The 25,793-nt window shown below is 33.3% G+C and overlaps 4 protein-coding genes and 1 pseudogene across 23 annotated transcripts; 2 read left to right on the top strand and 3 right to left on the bottom strand.

Moving 5' to 3' along the window:
* The first annotated feature begins 1,707 nt into the window (after positions 1 to 1,707).
* On the top strand, positions 1,708 to 4,833 carry LOC111303908 (uncharacterized). 10 transcript variants are annotated; one of them, XM_089742756.1, is made up of 8 exons: positions 1,708 to 1,983; positions 2,075 to 2,174; positions 2,289 to 2,357; positions 2,464 to 2,567; positions 2,689 to 2,718; positions 2,882 to 3,059; positions 3,663 to 3,755; positions 4,457 to 4,833. In XM_089742756.1, exons 4-7 carry the CDS (start codon positions 2,554 to 2,556, stop codon positions 3,753 to 3,755), a joined length of 315 nt encoding a protein of 104 aa, XP_089598882.1. In that variant the 5' UTR covers positions 1,708 to 1,983; positions 2,075 to 2,174; positions 2,289 to 2,357; positions 2,464 to 2,553; the 3' UTR covers positions 4,457 to 4,833. The 10 variants fall into 10 exon arrangements, 3 of the variants coding, with proteins under 3 accessions (XP_089598882.1, XP_089598883.1, XP_089598881.1); XM_089742757.1 differs by lacking the exon at positions 4,457 to 4,833 and adding an exon at positions 3,845 to 4,421 and having other exon boundaries at positions 1,713 to 1,983; positions 2,468 to 2,567; XM_089742755.1 differs by lacking the exon at positions 4,457 to 4,833 and adding an exon at positions 3,845 to 4,421 and having other exon boundaries at positions 1,716 to 1,983.
* Positions 4,834 to 4,874: 41 nt separating this feature from the next.
* On the bottom strand, positions 4,875 to 9,486 carry LOC111303906 (uncharacterized). 3 transcript variants are annotated; one of them, XM_022900416.2, is made up of 3 exons: positions 9,284 to 9,424; positions 7,204 to 7,351; positions 4,875 to 7,016 (listed from the first exon to the last, which is right to left on the bottom strand). In XM_022900416.2, the coding sequence occupies exon 3, from the start codon at positions 6,994 to 6,996 to the stop codon at positions 5,029 to 5,031; it is 1,968 nt and encodes a 655-aa protein (XP_022756151.1). In that variant the 5' UTR covers positions 6,997 to 7,016; positions 7,204 to 7,351; positions 9,284 to 9,424; the 3' UTR covers positions 4,875 to 5,028. The 3 variants fall into 3 exon arrangements, with proteins under 3 accessions (XP_022756151.1, XP_022756152.1, XP_022756149.1); XM_022900417.2 differs by lacking the exon at positions 7,204 to 7,351 and adding an exon at positions 9,060 to 9,192 and having other exon boundaries at positions 9,284 to 9,407; XM_022900414.2 differs by lacking the exon at positions 7,204 to 7,351 and having other exon boundaries at positions 9,284 to 9,486.
* A 900-nt stretch (positions 9,487 to 10,386) lies between these two features.
* On the top strand, positions 10,387 to 16,287 carry LOC111304413 (Tryptophan/tyrosine permease). Of its 8 annotated transcripts, none has more exons than XM_022900961.2 (14): positions 10,391 to 10,948; positions 11,078 to 11,118; positions 11,213 to 11,327; positions 11,401 to 11,513; positions 12,183 to 12,232; positions 12,785 to 12,874; positions 13,030 to 13,086; positions 13,858 to 13,927; positions 14,564 to 14,665; positions 14,739 to 14,791; positions 15,086 to 15,236; positions 15,340 to 15,424; positions 15,631 to 15,759; positions 15,989 to 16,287. In XM_022900961.2, the coding sequence occupies exons 1-14, from the start codon at positions 10,675 to 10,677 to the stop codon at positions 16,168 to 16,170; spliced, it is 1,512 nt and encodes a 503-aa protein (XP_022756696.2). In that variant the 5' UTR covers positions 10,391 to 10,674; the 3' UTR covers positions 16,171 to 16,287. The 8 variants fall into 8 exon arrangements, with proteins under 8 accessions (XP_089598886.1, XP_089598884.1, XP_022756696.2 ...); XM_022900962.2 differs by having other exon boundaries at positions 10,400 to 10,948; positions 11,235 to 11,327; positions 11,439 to 11,513; XM_089742758.1 differs by lacking the exon at positions 12,183 to 12,232 and having other exon boundaries at positions 10,388 to 10,948; positions 13,862 to 13,927.
* A 1,321-nt stretch (positions 16,288 to 17,608) lies between these two features.
* On the bottom strand, positions 17,609 to 19,440 carry LOC111302710 (uncharacterized). The gene has a single exon (XM_022898488.2). The coding sequence runs from the start codon at positions 19,327 to 19,329 to the stop codon at positions 17,938 to 17,940; it is 1,392 nt and encodes a 463-aa protein (XP_022754223.2). The 5' UTR covers positions 19,330 to 19,440; the 3' UTR covers positions 17,609 to 17,937.
* Positions 19,441 to 21,140: 1,700 nt separating this feature from the next.
* On the bottom strand, positions 21,141 to 24,219 carry LOC111303909 (pentatricopeptide repeat-containing protein At5g27110 pseudogene; annotated as a pseudogene). Its single transcript, XR_016327085.1, has one exon. The product of XR_016327085.1 is annotated as a pentatricopeptide repeat-containing protein At5g27110 pseudogene (transcript).
* Positions 24,220 to 25,793: the final 1,574 nt, after the last annotated feature.

The raw sequence follows: 25,793 nt of genomic DNA on the forward strand, positions 1-25,793 counted from the left end.
CAGATTGGAGGATAATTTTTAATAGAAAGTTTTACCAATAGATTGGAGAATATTTTTGACTATAAACCTAGTTTATAGGTATTTATTTTTGAAAGTAAAATTAAGTGAATCCGACGACAAAACCTCTTTAAAGTGTGACAAATACTTTATTTAAATGCTCTTGAGGTGAAAAAATATTCTTAAGTTATTACCAACATATAAGAGTAATTTAAGAAAATTTTTCAATATTAAATTATTTGATAAATTTTAAATATATTTTAAGACTTGGATGACTTAAAATCAGACTAGCATCTTTTGGATGGGTGTTGTGAGGGTGATATAACCTTTATAGTAGTTATCTATCCTAACTATGAATAAATTTCTCAATAATTAGTTATAGTTACAAACTAAGTGTTTGATTACAGTTTCTATTTAACAACTATTCTTTTTAGGAACTTTGTAACTTTAAAATGCACATCTAACATTTTCTATTTAGTTTTATAATAACTTTCTTTTGTTAATTGGTTTAACAAACATTTGTGTACTTAACAATATTAGCTTTATATTAAATTAAGACTTTAGATAAATTGTACACATTATTATAAATTCTAATTCAATCAAATATTAATTTAATAAAGTACTAAAATTAATTTAACTCATTAGGTGAAGTCAAGGACCAATATTAGTTAATTTAAAAACTTCACTAGCAATGATTAGAAATATAAAATTTAAGTGAAATTTGTGAAGTTTATTCTTAAAAATTATTTGATGAAAATTTTATTAAAAAATTCAAATTCATAGATTGATCAAGTTCAATATAAAGATTAATAATATGTAAAAAAATTATTTAAAATATCATTTATAATTCAAATTTGATATATATATTTATTTAATGATAAAAATTTTGTCAACATTTTTACTAAAAATGTGCATTAAAAAAATATATCAAAATTTATTAAAATTTTTAAAAATGTATTAATTTTTTTAAAAAAATTTACGCAATTGATATATGTAACAATTTTTTAAATTTATATATTTTGATTTTTGATTTTAATTTTTATTTAATCATTATTAATAAAAAATTTTACGAATTTCAATTAAAAAATTACATTTTTTTCATCTTTTTATATCTCTCTTACGAAGAAAAAAAGGAAAAAAAATCTTTCCATCCCTTACTTTTGTTTTTTTTTTCCCTTTTTCCTACACAAACCATTGGTTGTTATTTCCTAAATTGTTATCTATGTTGCAGAATCTCCCTGTTTTTTTCTTTGCTTATTAATTGTTGGGAGGTGGAAAAATATGGTTATCACATATCATAAAAAGAGTAAGTAAAATATTTTTGAGCTGAAAGAAAACACATTTAAGGTCGACAATTCAATCTGTTCTCAGTAGGTTCCACGCGACCTAACCTTATAGGGTTAATTTTTTTTTTTTGAAAATTGAATTTCGGGTCGGGTTCGAATTTTAGATAAACCTGACCAGATCCGATCTAATATTATATAAAAAATTATTTTTTAATTTTTTAATTATATATATTTAAAAAATAATATTTTATATTTTTAAAAAATAATATTTTATTAATTTCGAGTCGAATCGAATATGATACAATTTATACAATATCGAATCAAGTCGAATTCAAATATAAAAAAAATAAAAAAAATTTTAATCAAATCAAATTCAAATTTAATATATATAAAATCAGATCAAATTTTGAATAAAAAAAAATTCGTTTCGACCCATCCCGTTATCAACTCTAAAGACATTCCATTTGTTTGCTTAAAGCCATAACTCATTTGTCCCAACGCCCAAACTCCAGGAAGTACATAATTATTTGGACAAATTTTCTTTGTACTTTGGGATTACGAATTTTCCTCTTATTTGCTCTATAACCACAATCTCTTCTTCCCTCCTTCCTCCAAAAACGGTCACTTGTCAATAACTCCCCCAACAAAACTTCAATTTCAAAGAATCCCATTTGTTAAAGCATCCAAGAAACAGCTAGAGGTTCTACTTTGATTTACTCTTTCTTTCTTTTACTAAAATGTTAATATTTTCAGTTATATTTTATGGGCGTAGTTCATTTCATTTTGTTTAGATTGTCTACGACCCTGATGAGAGGCCGAACAAGTTAGCAGATCAAGTGGACAAGAAAGCTCCTTCCTTTTTCAAGGCTTCCTTTGTTCTCACCTTGTAAGGTAAATTTATTCCCTTTTCTTTGACTTAAAATGAAAAATTTTTTTGCATCATTTTTATCTGTTTTATATTTTCAATTGTAACAGCCCATAGCCTTTTTTTTTTTTTGGGTATAGATTAATGTTTTCTTGAGAATAACCGACAAAAGGGAAGATGGGTATCATGATATAGCATCTCTCTTTCATGTAAGTTTGTGAATTTTTTGGAATTGAAATGTATATTTTTCAATGAGGTTTCCTTTTTGGTCCCTAAATGTCTGATTTTGACCCTTATCCTTGTTTGTGGATCCAGACAGTTAGTCTGGGGATATAATTAAGTCCTCTTTGTCACCATCCAAAACCAAGGATAGTTTGTCAACTAATATCTCTGGTGTTCCCCTTGATGATAGAAACTTGGTGAGGTTCTAAACTTACTGCAATTCTTTTGGTGTCCCCTACCCCAGGCTCCCTTTTTTCTCCTGTGTCCCTAAATTTGTTCTTCCTTGTTGCTGATTATTAAAGCCCTTAAACTCTACAGGAAAAAACTGGCAGTTCGAACTTCTTTTGTGTAAGATGCAAGATACAAGATAAACTTTGCATTTGTACATTTTATTTTAATAAATGTGCTTCTGAGAAATTAGAGTTTATCTGGGAAGCACTTTTTGCATATATATATATATATTTTTTTTTTCTTATCGGATTATCATGGGCTGGTTCATCTTGATAAAAAGATGCCCACTGGGACAGGGCTTGGTAGTGGAAACAGCAATGCAGCAACTGCACTTTGGGCAGCTAATCAGTTCAATGATTGTGTTGCAACTAAGTAGGAGCTCCAGGAATGGTCAAGTGAAATTGGTTTGGATATTCCATTCTTTTTATCACATGGAGCAGCATATTGTACTGTTTGAGGTGAGGTATGATAATACCGTACCTTAATTATGGCTCCGAGATGTTAATTTGTTTCCTTTTATATTGCAACCTTGTTCTTTATGTTGCAAAACACATTTGTCAGGAATATCTTGACCATTTAACATGTTAGGGAATGAGGCCAATTTTAGGAACCTTCTGTGATAATAACTTCAGTGTTTTTGCTGCCTGATATAAAAACTAGTATCATTTTGAGTTTCATTTCTGACTTTTTCTAGTTCCTATTCTAAATTGTGAATTTGACAAAATCTGATGCATATTTAATTCATGGCTTTCTTTCTGAGTGGAAACAAAAAGAATGAAAAGCTCGTTGTGCACATAACTAAAGCTTCCTTTGTTCCTTTAGTACCTGAAAATTTCCAAATATTTTGTTAATACTGGCAGTGGAACTCATAGACTTCATTTATATTTGTTTATTTATTTTTACAGCACAATTTTGTGCCTAAAACTGTGACATCTCTCTTCTGATTGTAGTTATTATGAGTTTGCACATGCTCATGATGCAATCTCATTCATTTCGAGTGAATTTTATACACTCTGTTGCTTTACTTGCATGATTAATGAACTCTATGCTGATATGCCCAGGTTGGTCAAGAGATTTCCCCACCTCTTCCATTGGACATTCCAACGTTTCTTATAAAGCCTAAGGAGGCATGTTCCACGGCTGAAGTTTATTAGGTAATATATGAGGGCACTGGTGAACAAAATTCTGTTGTGCTTTTATTGCTTGCAGTAGTTTATAGCTAAGAGAAGTTCTGATTTCCCAGTGTCTTCAACTAGATCAAACTAGTAAGGTTGATGCTTTGACATTGCTGGAGAAGATATCAAGGAATGGAATATCTGAAGAAGTCTATTAATGATTTGGGTATAAACGCACAGAATCAACTGCACATTCTATTCCTCTTTTCTTTCTTTGGCATTTACTCATATTTGGAAACCTGTTATTGATGCATAATATAATTAGGTGAAGGCTATTTGGGCTGATAATTTAGCTTGACTTTATGAGAGGACAATTTTTGATGGAATATTAGAGCATACATCACTGTAACAGCCTTTATGCATAAAATTTTCCCTACTTCACATCTTTACTCCAAATTTTGTATTTAATTTAGATTGGGAGAGTTTATAAATATTCTTATTGTCAGTGGAAGTCAAAATAGGCCATGGTAATCATAATTAGAGATGTATTGCCTTGCATGAGTAGCATAACCTCTCTCTTAAACGGCTAAAGCAGCGTGTAACTGCATCTGGCCGTGGACAATACGATGCTGTTTTTATGTCTGGGAGGTACAATATTGTGTAGCTCCTGTTTAAATTTTTATGTCTATTCCAGCATTTACTGTACATTATATGAGACCTGATATTTTGCGCTTAAACAGATTAGGTACGGAAAATGTGTGGACAAGTCTCTAAACGCATCAAAAAGAATGATATGCCATAATAACAAATGAGCTGCTAGTTGCAAGCCTTTGTTGTTGAGTGTTATTTGAAATACCATATTTAAAGAAAAAAAAAACGAAAAAAAAATGTGGAGTTACAAATTGTTTGAGTTATGTATTCGCAGTATAGTTATTTCTATGGTAATTTGATGTATTATCATGGTGCAAAAGAAAGGTCGCTGAACCTATTTTTATTGATGTTGCATTCTGTTATCTTAATTGCTGCCAAGTGAAAACTTATTGGTGTTTGCAACATAAATAAATGTAGTGGAATATGTTACCCAAATTTACCTAAGAAATCAAGCAAGTAATTCGTTCAGTGAACCCAATGATGGTGGATGAGCTTTGCAGATAGAGATAAACAGAAAAGATTACTGCTTTTTTTTTTTCTCACTTAAATGATATTCACCAGCTATCAGCACATCAACGTCACAAAATCAACACTAACAGCAAATTCAAGCACATTTTGTCTTTTTTTCTTTCATTTTATTTCATAAAATCTTTTCCCCACCCTAGAGTGAGGGAGAAGAAACAAACTGCCCGGGTAAGCTAAATAGATCTTTCCCTTCAAATGGTGAAGTCCATTCACGCGAGCCTGCAGTTGGAGCTTCGGCAGAAGCCACTCCGCCGTCTTGAAACCCTACAATGGGTACACCGTTTCCATTAGTAGGTGTCAATCTCATTGCTGGTTTAACACTTAAACCATTTCTATTAGGATAAGACATGTGAGCGCTCTTCACAGATGATTCCGGTCCCATCCAAATTCCACCAGGCATTGGAGAAGAATACAACCCCCGATCCAAGCTCCAATCAATATTGGCATAGTCCAACTGTGCCATTGAGCTACCACTGCTCCAGTCAACTGGAGATGAGGCTCCTGATGAAGTGGTAGAACCCAAACCGGTGAATAGTCCAAGTGAAGATGCAGCCGCCAGCGTTGATGTGCCTGTTCTACTCCATAAACCATTTCCTCGGCTTGTTCCTGGAGAATCTCCTGGACCACTGCCGGATGTTAAGTGTTGCTGTTGTTGTCCTTGTGCATAATAATGATGGTGATGCATCTGATTTGAACTCATATTGTTGGAACTAAGGCTTCTAGCACTCGGAATATGGGGCATAAAGCCATTAGACTTCGTAATTTCAACAATACTGGTTGGATACATAAAGGAGGTTGTTCCAGGAGGAGATGTGCTTGTACTTGTAGCGGGAACATGCTTCGTATTTATAGATTGAGGTCGCTGCATCATTATAACCGGTTCCCTAATTGATGGCTGAAGGTTCTTAAAATCACTTCCAACAGCCACATAATGGCTTTCTGTATTTGCTGGTGAAGGCGAGGCCTGCAAAGGCAATGCCATGGAATAAGAAACAGAAGGATTTGATCCAGAACTTGGCCACCTTTTCTCAGCTGGCACCTCACTTTGTTGGGGTTTTGCCCAATCTAACTTTGGCTGTATTCTCTTCAAAGGCCGGAAACTTTTACTCACAGATTCTGAAGAACCTCCCATTGCAACTGCTGCTTTTGTATAGTTAAAATCCTTCTCATCCCTTCTTTGCTGTGTTGCAGGAGATAGATTTGCTTTCGGTTGTGTCTTAAATGATAGGTATTGACTACCTGCCACCGACACCCTATTGGTACTAGTAGTCACGGGATCACAAGTTTCTTCATGCTTTGGTGGAGCAGGTGGGTCCTGCTTTAAAGTTCTTAAGGCTTCTGCTGCTTTCTCAAGATCACCTTCAGCAGCAACAACTGCTCTTTCAACCTCCTGCTTTGTAGACTTGTATCTGATTTCCATATCAGCAAACCGTGCAAGCTCTTCTGATATGTCAATTTTCAAGTTCCCACCACCAATAGTTGATTCCTTATGCTTAACTGCTTCTTCACCTCCTTCAAAAAGCCATGCCACAGATTTCTCCAGTTTGCCTTCATTCAATATAAGAGCCATTGTTGCCCGATCATGAGAAAATCCCATTGCTACAAGCTGCTGAGCAAGTGCTTCAAGCTTTCTCGACATGAGATAGCCACTGCACCGCTCATGCAACTCCTGAGCTCGCCTCTCCTTCTGACGCTGATGTTTCCTCTCATTCTTTTGACGAATTTTTTCCCGCTTATCATTGTCAGCTCCTGGTATTATTTCCTGCCGGATGGGAGGATTAGATGTTTTGTCTTTATGATCTTCTGACTCACCAGACCAGCTACCATTATTAGATACAGAATCATACTCAACCCCAGCTCCAAGTGGTCCCCCCAAATGCTCATCTGTCTCATCTATATTTCGGAAACGACCATTGTCATGAAGTGGTGAAGCAGAGGACAATGGCACTGTTTCAATGGTATGGAATGTTCCCAAAAGTGGATTATATGCACTGGCTGGAACACCACTACCTACATTAGCAGATCCTGAAGGCTTTGAAGAAGCCTTCTGAGATTCCTTGCCAGCTTTTTTATCCTTGGACTTAGATTTGGATGCAGGAGACATCGTTGTGGCCAAATATAGTCCTGAAATGTTTAAGACAATAATTTACTAAATCAATGCTGTATAAAAAGACGCAAGCAATCAATACTCAGCAATAGTAACATCAGTGGTCATTTCTCATTTGTCTGTCATGTTACAAGAATAAGCCTAGAAGTGACGAAATCCAAAAAACAATGAAAATAAGAAACAAAAAAAGAGTTTAATTCTCACAATATGTTTATCAAATACACAAACCCAGATGGTTTTTACAATAAATAATGTGTTGGAATCCAAAAGCTCCGACTAATACATTGATTGAAGTATGCTAGTCAGCTGTGACCAAAAAATACAATCTTGTGCCTGCACCTCGAGAACATAACTGGCATCCAGTTAAAGAAAGCAGATCAAAATAAAACCGGGGAAACTACACCCTGAGTAATCACATTTCCTACACAATGCACAAAAGTTATATCCCTATAACATTAGATGTTTGCTAATTACAGCAAGGACATTAATTTTTATCATAGGCCAGTATCTCTAATTCATTATCTAACAGATAGTTCCCATAAAAAAAAGATCCACTGTCTTTCGAATATTTTAATAGGGAAGACCAAAAATAATAAAAGACATACATAATAATCCAAGAATTAATGAAAGTTACTCCATATTAACAGAGTATCAAACTCCCAATACAATCTGAAGAGGAATTTCCTTCACAGAACATGACAACAATTACATATTCATAACCCATCAAAGAACGACAAAAAGAATGAAATAATAATTGCAAATACTACCAGAATTCCAAACATGATTTCTTCTTATGGATACATGCTGACAATAGCTCCAACCTATGCAAATAAGTTATTTCTCTCATCAAAGTCAAAAGGTCCAGCTACATACCAAGAACTTGCAACTCAAACACATATGTGCTTATATGAAAGCTTTTTATCCTGGGTCCTCAATTAAGAACTTTTAAAATTCATTGTTTTGGCATAATATTAATCTCCATTTAGAAAAAAAATAAAATTTACTTAACTGTTTCTCAAGTTCAATTCACCACAATTAAAGGTTACAGTTAGTGCCTACCTCTTACATCTCAGACCAATACATGATCTAGAAAATTAAAAATAAATGAAACCTTCTGTTGCTCTAATTTAAGAAGTTGTTCGCTTCATTCTTTGTCCATGATGTGCTTACCCATAACACTGTAAATAGTTTCATTATAAAGCTTCCTTACCATGCTTGAAATTTCCAGTTAGAACCTAACTCACCAAATTCAGATATTATATTCTTGGGTTTGCAATAGAATGAAAAAATTCCAGTTATTGTTCATTTTGCATTTGGACTCTCCGTTCAGAGACAGTTTTAGAAAGTGATAACATGTTGCCATCATTGATAAAGGAAAACTACTAATAATTAACAGACAAGAAACAGGAGAACAGAACTGCAGCAGGCAAATCCAAGCTTCTTTGGAGGCTCTTTTCTTCTCCCTTTTTCTTTATATTTTACAAAAAGAATGCAAACAAATTTGGTCTCCAATCATATCCAATGCAATCCTAACTATTTTAGAGAATACTATCTAAATCCCAAAACATAAAAAACTGCTGCTTCTCTATATTCTCTATCTAAATCCCGAGTTTCTCACTTCTTGCAATTCCCTAAAGCAGATAATAAACTTGCAGCCATATGAATCACTGCATTGTGAAATCTGCCTAAAGATGATTGTGAATTTTCTAATCCAAAAAAAAAAAAAAAAGGAGTAATACACTAAAGTCAAATTTCAGGCAATCAAGAAGGATTCATAGATAAGACCAATAGCAGACTAACACCCCGTGTTTGCTAAATTCTGATCATAAAGAAACCTATTTCAACGCACCCAAATTCACGAAAAAAAGAGACTATAACAGATGCCTCCCACTTTTCAAAAACATATTTCTAATACACCCAAATTTTGGGTCAAAAGAAAATTTCGGTTTTCCATTTTCCTGAGTCAATAATGTATGCATCTAGACATTATATATCAACTAGGTACTTTTTTAAAATTCCAAGTACAAGATTTCAACGAGCCAATTTGATTATGAAATTACCAAAAACAGCCGTAAAAAGCGGAAGAGATTCACGATTCTTTCGACAGAACAATGCAGATTCAATGGAAATTAATATATATATATATATATATATATTGAAGGATTCCCCGCATGATCAATCAAACAAAATTTCCTACATAAAATAAAGAATTCCACAAACTTTTTAAAAAGAAAAGAAAAGCAAAAGAACAAATCAAAGAAGGAACTCAGAAAAATCGAGATACCTGGGTTGAATGGAAGGGGGAGATGGATCAGACGATCGAAATTGAAGGATCGATTGTTGATAGAGTTGGATGCGGAAAGACAAAAGGTAGATAGGTATTTCGAGGCCCAAACTGAATCGATAGTCAGGGTTTTGTTTTGTGTGTTTTTTTTTTTTTTTAACAGAAAAAAGATAAATATGAGAAATTCACTCGTTTGCAACGGAACCCCATTTTTATTTGCCCACCGCCCCCTTTTTTTCGTTTTTTTTTTTAACTATTAATTTTATTATTATTATTATTTTAATTTTTATAGCATTATATTAAAATACTTACTACTAGTAAATTTTATTAGTAATAATATTTTTATTTGCAATAATTTTTTTCTTTGCAGAAGATGACAATGGTCTAAGAAAATATTTTATTGTTAAATTAATTATTTTTATTTACATTTAATTTAAAATATAATTTACTACTGGCAAATTTAAAATATACTTTTTTAATATTTAATATTAAATTTAAATTAAACAAATCTGAATGAATTTTCATAAGAAGGCCAAACTAAATCTTCAGCAAAAGCTTAAAAATGATAATATCCATTTCAACCTAAGGACCTCTGCTCAAGATTGTTTTATGAGATGAGAAGCGTTTGTTTAATTTATGTAATTCAAATGTATAAAAAAAAAACACTTTTCAATATTTTTCTACCTTGTTATGATTATTATTTAAATTGATACCTTATGTATATTATACTGCTTTCATATTACGGTGGGTATATTACATTTACATTTACTTCATTTAAAAGAAAATTACTAAGGATTATCCTATTCAAGGAAATTTTAAAAGATAAAATTAGTAATCCATTGTCATTAGAGTTGTCCATAAATCAAGTGCCCATCAGCTTGTAAATGGAATCAATATTGATTTTAAGGATCCGTTTGGATTTCATCGCATCTACAACTGCATTGGTGTAGTTGGGGCTTCAACTGCATCATTGTAGTTACGATGAAATCCATGTGAGTTTCCAACTGCATGTGGGATGTATTTGCGTAGTATCCCATTGATATAGTTGGGAGCTCAAACTGCAACGCTCAAAGCCAAGATTCAGTGGTTCTATTGATTTAATTAATTAGAAATTTAGAATCAATAACAAATCAAACTGAAAAGGTTAAGGCATGGTTTTCGATTGCGATGGCCCACGTTATCCTGAGCGAACCGTCACCCTTTACTTCAACAATTGAACTATGTTTATGGTACAGGTCAACGTTAGAGTCTACGACGCTGCATCATTGCCTCCCCTACTCCCTCCTTCCTCCTCCTGCTTTTCCTTATCCAAGCCAAGCCAGGCCAGGCCAAGCAAGGCAAGTAGCTAAGCAAAGCAGACTCTATCTCAAGTCTAAGTTGGGAAGCCAAAAATGTCAGTCTCTATTCCACTGCAAACGCCAACTTCTCTAATATCTCGCACAAGGCCTCAACTTCTCCTTCACAACCATCCAATTTATACCCCAAAGTACTTGTGCCCAAAATTACTGATGAGAAATAGAAACCACTACTGTCATCGGTTTCCTACTTCCTTGAGAACCTTCAAATGCTCCTCCCAGAGACAGTCTGATGATGATCAGGCTCAAGAATATGAATTTGAGAGGCTCTTTTCAAACCTCAACCAAGCCACACTCAAGAGAGAACCTGGTAATGGTACATATAAATATATATTGTATATAGAGGAATTCCATTATTCTTAGTTTAATTTTGTTCATTTAATTACCCTTTTAAATTTCTATGATTTGTTTTAACTTTGAGTTCTATGACTCCCTCCAGGAAGTTTATCCAGTGCAATATTCCTGGTGGCGGGTACCACGGTATGCCCTTGATTTTCTCAGCTCTGCTCTATTGTCCATTGTTTGATTTTCGTTTTTTTTAACCTTATTAATGTATTTGATGTTTTTGACCTAGCTGCTGGTGGTTAATTCTCCAGGTGGGTGCTGGAATCCTGGCCATTCCATCAGTGACACGAGAATCTGGTTTTTTGGCCTCTGCAGTTGCTTGTATTCTTTGTTGGATTTTCATGGTAATTGGCGACAACGTTTCTTTGCGTAAAAATTCTTTTCATTTTCCTCATTTTTATACTTGTTTACAATTAGGGAAATTAATCACTACGGTAATTGAAAACCTGGGACAGGTTGCCACCGGGCTGCTCATTGCTGAAGTAAATGTCAACACAATGTGTGAACTGGGCTCTGGTGGTGTTTCACTGGTATGTAACTATGGATCACTATCATCATCCCTTGAAATCAATTCTACGAGTCACGTACTGTGTGAATCATTTCCTGCATCAAAAACATTTTGTAAAAAACGTTATTTACCATTATTTGAATTAAATTAAATTTATCATTGATTTCTTGATTTTATATTTTATACTAATATGAACTATTACTTTATAAGGAAAACATGTAGGGCATTACAATTTATGGATGTTGTCTAAATGAACTAATTGGCAAAAGTTATAACAGCTAGATTAGAGAAATTCTACTGGAAAGTGATCACCATCTTGGAGTATAGGAAGTATGAACAAAGCTTTGTGCATGTGGGTTAGTTGATTTCCATGTCTCTTTGACAAAACAAGTTCATATAAATATTGCAAAATGAGCATGTTGTAGAACATATCTTGCAGATGACTGAGAGAGAGAGTTGCAAGATAAGTGTAAGATAAAAGAGAGAGGAAACTAACTTACTATTTTCTGATTATTTATCTAATGGATAAATATTAGTCTCGGTAGTTCCCTTTTGTCATTATGCATATTTGAAATCAAAATCAAATTTCAAATCCTAGTTATCTACTGACATTTCCCATAGTTTTTGCATATTGATATTTGATACTAGGTCTCATTATAAGGAATTAGCATACTTATATGGTTTATTTCAGGTATCCATGGCCAGAAGAACTCTTGGGCCAGTTGGAGTTCAAATTGCTTGGTAGGCTGAGAAGTCATAGATTTGAATTTTTTTTTTTACTATACACAGTGTCATCATGTGTTAACATTCAACCTAACTAGATATTGAGGTCTATTGATTAATGTTTGTTTGCCCCTTTCTTTCTCCTTTTGATGATTGTATTCTTTGCTTTTCTGGCTGTTGAGGAATTGGATGGGCTGCATCTGAGACTATCAAATGCATGCTTTATGTCTAAAAAGGAATAACAGAACTTAAAATTTGAAATTATTTTATTAGTTGTAGTGAAAATATAGTGACTGCATGATTATAACAAACAATTAGATTTTTGTGGAGTTTTATCTTGTCTGGTAAGGCTGTTTTTTCGACAACCTTTTTGTTTGTTTTTCCACCACCTTACAAAGGTTTGCAGCTCTATGACTGATTTTTTTTCAACTGCAGTATATCATGCTACATTTTAAGCCTTAATGCAATCATAACAGCCTGCGCATTTTAAGTTATCTGAATGTTAACCCTCTGTACATTCTGGATTTTATTGTCAAACTGAGTCATTTTTGTTGTGTACTTGTCTTGCAGTTGGTCATACATATTTATACATTACGCCCTTCTTGTTGCCTATGTGGCTCGTTCTTCAGAAATTTTGACAAATTATCTTGGCATTCCATTGTACGAGCCTGAATTCTATTTCTAATTCTCTAAGTAACTTAACATGACACCACACTTGTATCTGACTAACCAGAATCTTGCATTTTGCTTTTTATGATTAATGTATCAAACAGTTATATGTTTTTTAGGTATTGACGGACAGCCTTTGATTGCAGATGGGAAAGTGCAACATTGTTCTCATTGGTTTTCGGAGGCATGTGCTACTTTGGAAGGTTGGTGTTGCTTTACACACTCTTCTCTGCTGTTATTATTAATTTCTTGAACATCTTGAAAACCTTAATGATGTTCCGTGTCAGATTATCAATCTCTTAGCAGTAAAGGGAACATGAAGTTGCATTAACCCTGTTTTGGTGGCATAAATCTTCTCCTTTTAATTTTTCCCTTGATGAACAAAATTTTATTAGCTAAATCATTAGATGAGCTTTCAGATCTGTTGACATAGGAATTGCCTCATACCTAATTTCCACATGAGAAATCAAGGCTTTTATTCCATTACTTCAGAATGTCTTTTGGCCAAGTTGATTGCCACATACATTAGGATTTTGTTTCCCTTTCAAAAAATATGCAGGCCGCAGGGTGTATGGCTTTCATGTGCAAGTGTGTCAACTTTTTTTCATTTTCAGTTAATATTTTAAGTTGAAATTGTCTTTACACTCGTTGATGTCTTTACCATTGTGCTAAAATATTAACCTACATTTCTATTCTCTTTCAAAATTTTGCTTTGACTACATGATATTTAACTTACAGTGTTTGATTTTAGATATAAAGGCCAGTCATTCATAAGCCACAAAATCTGAAATCTAGTTTTCTACATAAAGGAAAACGGGTATGGACTTTTAAATGGGAACTTATGATCATATGGTCGTAGAGTTGATGACATATTCTGGCTCCCTTTTTATTCTTTTAGCATGGTTCAATGTATACTTTTTTTTTCATTTAAAATGAACAAATTAAGATTAACTTTGACTTGTGTTCAACTGTAGCCAGCGCTTTATTGGTGCCGTTAATGGGGTTCTTGTATTTGGAATCATCTCTTCTTTCACTGCTCTTGTGGTAATTCCCCGACTTAATCAACAATATGGTTTAATTTTCATTATTTACATCTAAATAAGGTCCTCTCTCAAATTCGCAAATAAAATTTTATTTCTTGTTATAGTAATATATATTCTTTGTTTCTTATTGATTGGGAATCAACCTTTTCTTTCCTTCTTGATTCTCTTTTCCCTTTTAGCCTCCGCAATGCAAGACAACGTACTGGGACAGCTTAATATTTCATCAGATTAGCCAGAAACAATTCCTTTTGTTTACAAGGGAGAACTCAAGGGAGGATAAATTGATATAAGAAGATATATAAAGATGTTAAAACCCTTCCGCAACTTCCCATAAAAGATGAACAAACAATGCACCCGAGCATTTTGCTCAATGTCATGTGCATGTGTTCCCTGTTCAACGAGTTGTGTTGGAATCCTCCTTTCCTAAACCCAAAAAAAAAAAAAAAGGAAAACAATTATATAAATATGAGACCTTTAGGCATTAAGACCTGTTTATTTTAATGAGTTTGTTCTTAAATATATCTGATTACTGTCAATTCATATGCATTATACCACTAAGAAAACAAAGTTTTCAATTTTCCTGTCAGATGTTTTTCGTTTGATATTGCTAAGTGTTTTTTTTTTTTTTTTCCCTTAGGCTGTTGCAAGTGGAGGCCTAGAATGGGATGCTCTTCTGAAAGCCAACTTTGAAGCTGTTCCTATGAGTATACCAATAATTGCACTAGCATTTGTTTACCAGGTAACATCTTTGAACCTGTAGTAATCTAACGTTTAATTAACTTGCTGTAACATCTTGTATCTACTTTGTTCAGAATGTTGTACCGGTTCTCTGTACAAATCTTGAAGGAAACATGTCAAAAGTAAGGTGGCAGATCTTATCATTATATGCTTTTAGTTTCTTTTATTCCCTTCCGCTTCACTTTCTTTTCACTGTCAAACATTATCACATTGCTAATCTCTTGAATTCTGATGATTAGATTGTGGAATTAGCAATATACTGCCAATAATAGTTTTGATCATCAACAATCTCAATGATGAAAATTTACGGCGACGGATGAGCCTACTTGTTATTCCAAACATTTTTCAGTCCTGCTTTGTTTGTTTCAGCTGTTATTGCATCCTTATGACTGCTCCCTCCGATAAAATCTTGTTTCTGCAGGACTGCTATTGTCCTAGGCACAGCTATACCACTTGGTTTATTTCTTGTCTGGAATGCTGTTATTCTAGGATCTATTTCAAATCTTGAAATGAGCTCAGATAAGATGATAGACCCACTGCAACAATTGCGATCTAGTAATGGAGTTGTTGGAGTAAGTTCTTTGTTCTTAATCGATTTGAGCCAAGCTTGAGGGTTAAAGGGAGCAAATTGAATTTTGAAGTGACACCACTTTTGTTTTTAAAATGAATTCGCAGCCAATAATTGAGGCCTTCTCACTTCTTGCAATTGCAACATCTTATATTGGATTTGTTTTGGGACTCTCCGATTTCCTGGCTGATTGTGAGTTCTCTTTCGATTTTGTCAATGATCTCACCTAGCTTATACATGAATCAAGCATGTAAATGTACTCGCATTTCTACTTCCTTAGGCCATTAACTGAAACCGAAGAGCATGCATCCAGTCCATGTGTATGTCATAACAATGGAACTGGTCACTGTCACTACACCATGTTCATTTTTTTTTCTCATTTTTTCCAATTATTTCAGTGCTGAAACTTCCAAGTGGTGAGAATAGGCCTCAACCCTATCTCTTGACTTTGATTCCGCCTCTAGGACTTGCTTTGCTAGACCCAGAGATATTCTTTAAAGCCTTGGATTTTGCTGGAACATACGGAGGTAATTTTCTGAAGCATTTTTGCAATTTTTTCCCTCACTCCTGAAACCAACTTGAGGGCATATATACCAATAAATTTGCTTTTCCATTAGCATTATATATTTGGACTTTTATCACTGTACCTTGCCTTGCAAACAACCACAAAATGCTTATTCTAATTTTGATAAAAAGCTTCAATTCCTTTGTCTTTTAATCACCTGAAAGTGATCAAAATTTCCATGTTTTTGCCAGTATTGGTACTATTTGGAATTCTTCCTGCTGCAATGTCTTGGTCAGATCGATACTCCAGTTCATCGACATTGTTGAAACTGCCAGAGCTTGTTCCAGGAGGAAGGCTTACCCTTACTCTGTTAATGGGATGTGCAGGATGTGTCATTCTTACTGAAATAATTGAGAACTTTGGGCACCCATGATTATCAACGATACTTTGTCTGGTATGCTACAGTAAATGTATTATTATATACTTGAAGAGCATCTCCAAAAGAGTCACCAATTAAAACTTATAATTCATTCATTTAATTCTTGACTTTTTTAATCGAAGGATGATATATATATATATATATATATTAATTATAAATTTTGGCATTTGAGCATTTTACTCCATAACAAGTATATGTAATTGTATCTCAGTGGGTTTGAATTTCATTTTTCTTTAAAAAAATGGTTAATGTCTTATGCAGTTTTTATGGTATTGAAAAATGTCCAATATGTTTAATGTCGTATGCAGTTTCAAAACTATAAGAAAAAACTAAATACCAAGGATTTGTTTTTTTTTTTTAAGTTTTTGATCCTTTTAAGACCTACAGGACTAAAAACGTTTGCATACAAAAGCAAAAATATATGATTAATGGAATTATTTTTGTTTGCATTTGGTGGGGATGTCTGGAATTATCTCTTTTATTAAAAATATATATTTCAAACAAAATTGTTTGAATTGATAAGATTTGAATATTGCATTTATAAAATTTAAATTTGAATCTCATTATCAACGATATTTTTTTACAAAAAATATATAAATTCAATATAAGTTTTTTTTTTAAATTTTACTTGATGTCCTCTCACCTTATCAGAACATATAAAAACAAATCATCAAAAGAATAAAATTTAAAATCATTTATGTATGAGACTAACAAATTACCAATTAAGCCAATTTGTTATTAGTGATTAATTTAGTTTCCTTATATTTTTATACATACTTTTTTAGGCATTAGGTGGACTTCACTGTATGTCCCTTTTTTAATTTTATTATTAATAGTGAAGAATGCTAAAGTGAGAATGAGAATTAATAAAATTGAGTGTACCAACAAAAAATGAATTGCATGTTGAATCAATCTTTAACTCTCGTTGACAAGCTACTTGGGCTGAGCATAAGATGTATTATACATACTTCTGTTTTAATTGCTATATGTCACATATGAATCCTATGGTAACATAAGAAAACGAGCAAAGATTAATTCAACAGATAAATTGTTGGCAATATTTCATATCTAAAAGTATTATATCACTCTATTAACAGATTATTAAACTATTGATAATATCTCATATAATCAATGTATTTATTTGACACATTGAACCTTTTTTTTTTTTTTCATGAAATTAACTTAATTATAAAGAAAACTTAAAGAAATGTAACTACAAAAATTAATTAAGTAGAAGTATAACTAAAATTTTAACTAAATTATATTTATACCTAGTAAGTACCCTAAATTAATTTCGGATAATCAAATAAAAATAAAGAACAATGTATCAATTTTTTGTATATATTCATTTCCCTTCATTTTTCTTCAAATTTCCATTTTCCAAAATATTTTCAGAACTAACAAAAGGATAGAAGATGAGAATAAGTAGAAAAACATTTCCAAGCCAATAAAAAAAATGCCGAAGGCTTTTTTTTTTTTTTTTTTCTAATAAATAATTCCCACTTCGCTACCAATTCGATCATGCCAAAATTTAGCAATGGTTATCACAGTTTCGTGAATTATCCTTCGAACCAACATTCTTCCAATTATCAGTTCAATATACAATGTTAAATGGAAACACGATAACCATTATGTTATGCAAAACAAGAATAAACATAAGATAGATGGAAAGAACAAACATCACTAGCTAAGAACTAAAACTATAGAATGCAATTCAACGCTAGCAGGAAACCCCGAAGTGAGCTACATAACCAGATTTGATCAGTTCATCCAAGTTCCTGCAGCCTCACCATCTAGAGCCACATAAGGTTCATTGAGATCAAAATCTAGTATCTTGGGGGTAAAAACCTGACTGCCTTCAGCCGCCTGACTAGCTGTTTTGGGGAATAGGTGTTTGCCCTCGGCCGTTGATGCCGTTTCATTCAGTGGAGCTTCAAATAGCCTTTCACCAGGGCCGTTTTTAGGGTAATAACCAGGTGTTTGGCTACTTGGGAAGTTCCTGCCTCTGTCTCTACCTTCCTCGGTCAATGGATCACCCTCTTCTTCATCAGGCTTTATGGGGTACTTCTGAAATTGATCAAACCAACGATTCTTTTCGATGATCTTGTTATCTGCATAATTCACCTTCATCTTATTTTCCCTCTCAATCGTTTTCCTATTGATAAATTTACCGCAATTGAGCTCTATCGCTAAAAACTTCCCCATCTTTTTCTCTTCTCCAGGAGAGTATGAATCTTCCCGTTTACATTCAGAAGGAACTCTCTGTTGATCCGACTCAGTTTTCAACGTAGCCTTTCCTGTCTCCTCACCTATTTCGTTACCTAGAACACTGCCCCTTTTCTCCTCTGAAGCTTTATTTGCCAAGCCCCAATATCGAGTTTTATGTATCGGCAGCTTATCTGTTGGTGAATAGTTTCTTTGGTATCCAACACTTGACTGACCCAAATTAAAAGAGTCTCCTCGAGCTAGCTTCACAAGGCAATCGGCAGCCTCAGATATCTCATTCTCATCAGAGGTGAATTTCCAGCATCGCTTGGCAGTGTTAGTCCATTTCGGAAGAGACTTTAACAGATCAGAACCTGACACCAAGTCTTTTTCTGTTGCACAGTTAATCTGATGATTCTGATCAACTTCTAGAGCTTTATCGTTTTCGGATACACTCGAACAACAGCTGTTTTTGTCAGAAGGAGGTGGCTTGATCCCTCTCCAACCCCTCTCAGGATGGTTCCTCATGTGCCCAAACAAAGATTTCATTGACCTGAAATCCTTGTTACATATGCAACAACTGGCTTTTTCATTACTTTCTTCATCACTAAAGGGCGGATCAACAGCTCCATCCGTAGCTTTTGGCAAGACCATATTTTTGGAAATCCGTTTCTTAGCCTTGGCACGACGAATATTTCTCGGCTGAAGCTTGGCAATCTCTCTATGGCGACCACTTTTGCTGCCCCTCATGTGGATCCTTATGTGTCCTCCCAATGCCTTTCCTGAGGTAAAGGCTTTGCTGCATACGGAACAAGTATGCTGGTCCTTGGAGAAGTTGAACTTGAGAAAGAGTTTGTTTGGTTTTGTGGCTGTTAAATCTGATGTTTCATTAGAAACAGACTCTTTTTCCATGTTTTTAACCCCATGATCTGCAGCTCGATCATCCATTAAACGGAAAGCAAAACAAAGAAAAACAAAAAAATTGTTTTCTTTTTTTTTCAAAGAGAAAATGAGAAGACTGCAATTAAAAAAAAAAAAAAGAATGGAGTTTAGAAAACTTTTGGAATTATAAGGCATGTAAAGAGACAAACAAGGAGTGAGGGAGTGGTTAATCAAGTTATTAAGGTCAAATAAAGAGAAGAGAAAAATAGTGGAAACAGCTATATTTTAGGAAAAAAATGAGAAATTTGGAAAAATTAAAGACCTGATTTTGGATAGACATGCCATATTATGAAAATCTCTCACAAATATTTCGTGCAATAATGACCTTCTTCATTGAACTTTTAAACAGTTATTTTGAATCTTCAATGAATCATTTAATTGAAAAACTTTTTGGTAATTTTATCATTCGTTTTCCATATATATAAAAGCCCTGTTACATAATTGCCTAATTAACAAAAATACCAAAATAACAATTCGTTTAGAATAATTATGCGCATCACAAGTTAAAAGCTTTAAATTTTCATTTTGAAAATCTCGAGAATTCTAATATAAATAAAAATAAAATTTACAAAATAAAAAACACACGTAACTATTTTTCATTATGTAGCTCATTACATATATATATATATATATGCTTTAATAGGTTTTTAAAAAACCAGTACATTATATTGTAGATATTATTTTTCTTTTTGCTTCTTTACAATCCATTTAATGATGAGTTACATGCATACAAATTTTCTTTTGAAAGCTTTAATAATTTAGATTAAGAAAATTCAAATCGGATATTTCATTATCAAACCGTTGCACTACTCCTAAAGATAACCATATAGTTCTTTTTTTTCTCTTTTATTGGCGAAGAAAGATAATCCACCAGAAAAAAAATGAAATGAATTTAATTTACATAGAAAACTCTATAAAGTCCACTTAAATCTCTATGTTAATTATATATTCTATCATATATATATATATATATTGGTTATATTAGAGGGTAAAATCCTAATACAAATAAAGGAAAGAGAAGCTGGACTCGAAATCAGACCATTGATATCTTTTCAAACGTCTTTAGACACTAAACCAAAGGTTCGAGGACATTCTATCATATTTCATATCTTACTATTTTAAATTAATACCTAAATAAAAATTTTTATAACTAAATTACCAAAATTATTATTATAAATTACATAAAAGATAGTACAAATTTTTACAAATAATTGTGCGATTTGTTGGTAAAATATTAAACTTTTAATTTTAATTATTAAGATTCAATGTCTATCAATCTCAAATATAAAAATAATACAATTTGTTAATATTTATTACATTTATTTTTATGAAATTATAATTTTGTTATTCTTAATAAGTTAAAAGAAATTAAAATTTACCATTACTCTTGTAACTTTTTGTTATCCAATTTTTTTGTGTTATTTAAATATATAATCTAAAAGTTATATTATCATTTTATATTAATATTTACATAAATTGATTATAAAATTATTTATTCTGTTAGTATTGATAACAACGCATCAGTGTTACTATTCCATGTTAACAAATATATATATTATCGTATTATTTATTTTATTCATAATTAACACAAAGTAGTATTATTCCTTAACAATCTTTATCTAGGATCAGAAATCTAACAAGGATTGCACAATTCTTCAATGGCTGCAACAAGCTTTCTTTTCTTTCTGCAAATAGGCAATGAAATGAGCTGCTTAATCACAGCTTTTCTGCTGCATCAATTAACAGGGCATGATCAATTGATTGATGATTTGATTTCTAGTGTCATTTTTCTTTATTCGAAAGCAGTTCTGAAAAAGAAAAGTTTTAACTGGGAGGGCTCCCTTCTTATCTCTCTATAAAAATGTGAATTTCCAACAAAGACACATCTCAGATGGTTCTCCAAGGCTTAAAATAGAAATGGCCTTGAACATTAGCAGTCAGTTGAGCATGCTTATCTTCTTTATCTTCAAACCTTTCTCTCGTCATAGTTTCTGAAATAAGGCCCTGCATGTATAAATTCACCTATAAAGCGGAAATCGGGATTCTACAAATTGAACAAAGATTACATCATTGAGTCCACTCTATGCATAAGGAGGCATGTTCACATGAGTTCGATGCATGCTGTACATACCATCCACAGCTTCTCAAAAATCTCTAGTTGCTTGATAGCACTCGAATTTTACTTCATTGAACAACTCAATAAGATCAGTAGATGGCAAGTGTTCCCAAAGCATCCTGAACTTAGAACCACAAACAAATATAATTCCTTATGATACTAGTCACCTGTAACATTAAGTTGCTAGCACTGCGTGAGTTGTTCAGTTTTATAAAACACCTTGCACTATTCTTGATTCGAGAGCTGCCATCATATCATCCTTCTCCATGTAATTATTAAGGCTTGATAGACAATCATACATGATCTTTGCTTGTGGGTGTGAATTATCTTCTACAAAGAAAGGTTGGATCTTCTGGTCAACCTCAATCCAACTACAACCAGGGTTCTTTTTCAGTCCTAGTTCTTTCATCTTTAATCTCACTTTGCCTACCTTGTTCCATTTCTTGGCAGAAGCATACATATTTGACAAAATAATATAGATTGATGAATCACCAGGGTCTTTCTCGATAAGCAATTCTGCAATTTTCTCTCCCAGCTCTAAACACCTATGCAAATGGCATGCATAAAATAGTGTGCTCAGCAACTCAACATCCTCTCTAGTTTCTGGGGTACTTTGGAGAATCTCATATGCTTCATGTAATCGTCCAGCACGTCCAAGAAGATCAATCAAGCATGAATAGTGCTCAAGTTGAGGCTTAATGCTATGCTCACTGGTCATTTGTTTGAAATAATAGCAACCTTCATCAATCAATCCTCCATGGCTACACGCAGATAAAACGGCAAGAAAAGTAACTCCATCTGGTTTTTCATTGGATTGCTGCATTTGACCAAAAAGCTTCAAAGCATCTAGAGCTTGACCATGAGATCCATAAGCAGTGATCATAGAAGTCCAAGACACAAGATCCCTCTCCGGTAACTCACAGAAAATTCTAAATGCTTCATCTACAGCACCACATTTCGCATACATGTGTAGGAGTGCCCCCATGACCACTTCATTTCTTTCCAACTTGCTCTCAGTTACAGAATTATGAATCTCCTTCCCTTTTTCTAAGGCTGCTAACTGTGAACAAGCTGCTAAGACATTAGTAAATGTTACTGCATCTGGATTTACACCAGCTTTCATCATTGTTTCATGAATGCCAAGAGCATCAAAACATTTTCCAACAAACACATATCCAGAAATCATAACGTTCCAAGAGACTACGTCTGTCTTTGGCATCATCTTAAAGATATTTTCAGCTGAATGAACACTTCCGCATTTGAAGTATAAATCAATAAGTGAGTTGTTAACAAAGTTATCAGTTTCTATCATGTTTCTGATCATGTAACCATGTATACATTTTCCATGGTGAAGTTGGGCTGATCTTGAACAAGCCACTAATATGCTGCTTAAAGTAGTTAGAGAGGGTATGATCCCTTCCACATTCATCCTCTTAAAGAGTTCAATGCATGATTGGCTATTACCAATTGAACTGTAACTAGCAATCATGGTATTCCAAGTGATCACACCCTTTTCTGGTATTTGCTCAAATACCTCCCTAGCCATCTTTATACAACCGCATTTTCCATACATATCAACAAGAGCAGAGCCAAGAAAACCATCCAACACGAGCCCATTTTTTACCATTTGTCGATGAATCTCCTTCCCTCTTTCCAAATCCATAAGCCTTGCACATGATGAGATAATAATTGTTAGTGTTACTGAATTAGGCTCAAACCCAGCATCCCTCATTTTCCCAAACAATTCCAATGCCTTTTCAGCTTTCCCATCTTGATAATAACACGAAATAACAGTGTTCCAGCAAGCAACGTCTCTCTCAGGCATTTCATCAAACATGCGTGTAGCCTGCCCAAACATATTGCACTTTGCGTACATGCGTACAAGAGAGCTTGCAACAACAACATCATATAAAAATCCGACTTTTATCAAATGGGTATGGATCATTTTCCCATAACCAACACTTCCCAATCCACCACAAGCCTTTAGCAGACTTGGGTAGGTGAAAGTGTTGGGCTTCAAATAAGGATATTTCCGTAACCTCTCAAAAAGCTCAAGAGCTTCAAAAAACAGGAAGTTCTTAGTGTAAGCAGCCATGAGGCCATTCCACAAAGAAATATCTAACGGGTTGTTAATGGTCTTAAAAACACGATCTGCCAAGCGATGTAAATGGCAAGAGAAATAAAAGCTGATGAGGTTTTTGCATAAGGCAAGGTTGTTGTGCAAGCCTAAAGTGATTATTTTCTGGTGAATGAGCTTACCCTTTACCAATGATTTGGAACTAATGCAGGTTTTCAAAAGGGACAACAGTTTTACGGTCTCCATTCAAAAGGCTGCCTGGTTTAACCATTGAATATAATTAAAGACGGACTGCTTAAACAAGCTGCTGTATTTTGCAGTTTAGGCGCATAGAGAGGGTTAATATATATTTTAGTAGACGTTATGAAAAGAAATCGATCCTTCAAACCAAAATGTGTTGAACAAAAGCTAGATATATAACTAGTCAAATGTAAATTGATCCTTTCCTTTGTTAGAGATTATTAGTAGATAATCATGAGCATTTTTCATTTTTGGGTTGACTTGATATGTCGGATCAATTTGATATGTATAATGTCATGTTAATTTGGCTACGTTATTATTCTATCTTATAGACCCCTCACATTCCACTTATAAATAAAGCAATCCATATACTATTTTATATTCTTTCTCCTATCTCATTTACTTTTCACTCTCTTTCCGATCTCTTTTGATCGACTTTTAACTTGAGTATCAAAATGTAAACACAGAAAACACTCTCTACCTTAAGCATTAACCACTATCTTTCTTTTTTGTGATTTCAAGGTTTTGACCCTTAATTCGAAATTTGGCATCAACATTTGATAGGCCAGGTAGGGGGCTTTATTCATTAGTCGAGCTAAACATTATACCACCCAGAAGAAAAGCCAATGAACAAGAAAATCCAATTATCCTAGTTAGGACCAAAACCCACAATAGCCAACCTACGGACCGACCTATGTCGATACAAACAAGACCATCCATGGAATAATTTCAGAATTTGGCTGAACAAATCTAAACCTTAAAACAAATGCTTTAAAGTATAACACCACCTTAAACCTCAAAAGTACTTTAACTTTGTCACCTCCAATAGATAACGAATAGAAAGACAATCAAACTATGAGGAAGTTGAGACCTCTTCAGCCTTTAGGAAAGAGGAACACGCCATTCTATCTACCTATCATCACTATCCTAGCCATAACTCTACCTACAAACTACACAAAAATCCAAACAAACCAACTTGGAATCCTAGCCTAATAGAGATCTGAAAGCTAAGATGCAAGCCACAGAGAATGAACTAAAAGGACAAGTCACATCTTTTGAAAACGAGCTAAAATTCTTGGAGACCTCACCCTTCACCGAAGAAATTGACTAGGCCATGCCTCAAAAAGGGTTCAAGATGCTGACCTTAGAAACTTATAATGGTCTTTGATCTGTGTGATCATTTAGAGTTTTATCAAACTAATATGATGATGTAGGGTGCAAATGAAGCTTTCATGTGCAAAGGTTTGGCTGCAACCCTCAAAAGAATAGCTCGGTCCTGGTATTGCAGTTTGAAACTAAGGTCCATTATTATTTGCAAAGAGCTCAACCATTTATTTTTGTCTAAATTTCTCAGTAGTTGAAGAATTAAAAAGACTATCTTAAGCTTGATGCCTATTGTCATAACGTATAGATTCGTAGACTTATAATTAGACACAATAAGAGAAGTCGTCACCAATATTTTATTAAGATGTAATTGATCACCTAATGAATCTATCCTTTTAAAAAAATCTTAAAAGTCTTTAAAAATTAAATTCTAACCTTCTGAACAAACTAGGTTCAGGAGTTCTGTTACATGTAAGAAAGGTTATACACCCCTATAATGCCCATCATTAAATACGATACCATTTAATTTTAAACTATCCTAACAATTAACTTGGTTCTAATGGTCTTTATTTAATGTTTAAATATTGAAAATAATTTTCAAGACTTCTCCATCGATTTGACAGAATCCTTAAAAATATTTTGCTATTTTAAGAGTATGCAAGAATCTTATTTTTTTTTCTTGAAGAGGTTCTGTCATCAAAAACTTAATTATTTTTTTATTAAATTTTATGTTATTAAAATTATATCTAATTCGTCCACTATTTGGGCATAATTAGAATTATTTTTTCACCTAAAAATATCTTTGATAATCATCCACTTGTGATTACTAAGAATTTTATTCTCAAAATTTATATTTTTAATTTTTTATCTTATAAGTTTCATTTCTAAATTTTCTATCATTTAGGTTAAATTTAGAATCTAAACTCTTATTAT

Source organism: Durio zibethinus, chromosome 13 (genome assembly GCF_047325235.1).
Source record: "Durio zibethinus cultivar Kanyao isolate XHJ-2024 chromosome 13, ASM4732523v1, whole genome shotgun sequence".
Lineage (NCBI taxonomy): Eukaryota > Viridiplantae > Streptophyta > Magnoliopsida > Malvales > Malvaceae > Durio > Durio zibethinus.

Excerpts from the sequence above, each read along its gene's own strand:
- LOC111303908 (XM_089742756.1), top strand. Across the intron at positions 2,719-2,881 it reads GCAGTTCGAACTTCTTTTGT|ATGCCCACTGGGACAGGGCT; the intron begins GTAAGATGCAAG and ends CTTGATAAAAAG. Across the intron at positions 3,060-3,662 it reads AGCATATTGTACTGTTTGAG|GTTGGTCAAGAGATTTCCCC; the intron begins GTGAGGTATGAT and ends TGATATGCCCAG.
- LOC111303906 (XM_022900414.2), bottom strand. The coding sequence starts at position 6,996 with ATGTCTCCTGCATCCAAATCTAAGTCCAAGGATAAAAAAGCTGGCAAG.
- LOC111304413 (XM_022900961.2), top strand. The coding sequence starts at position 10,675 with ATGTCAGTCTCTATTCCACTGCAAACGCCAACTTCTCTAATATCTCGC. Across the intron at positions 14,792-15,085 it reads GGAAACATGTCAAAAGTAAG|GACTGCTATTGTCCTAGGCA; the intron begins GTGGCAGATCTT and ends TTGTTTCTGCAG. Across the intron at positions 15,760-15,988 it reads TTTTGCTGGAACATACGGAG|TATTGGTACTATTTGGAATT; the intron begins GTAATTTTCTGA and ends TGTTTTTGCCAG.
- LOC111302710 (XM_022898488.2), bottom strand. The coding sequence starts at position 19,329 with ATGGATGATCGAGCTGCAGATCATGGGGTTAAAAACATGGAAAAAGAG.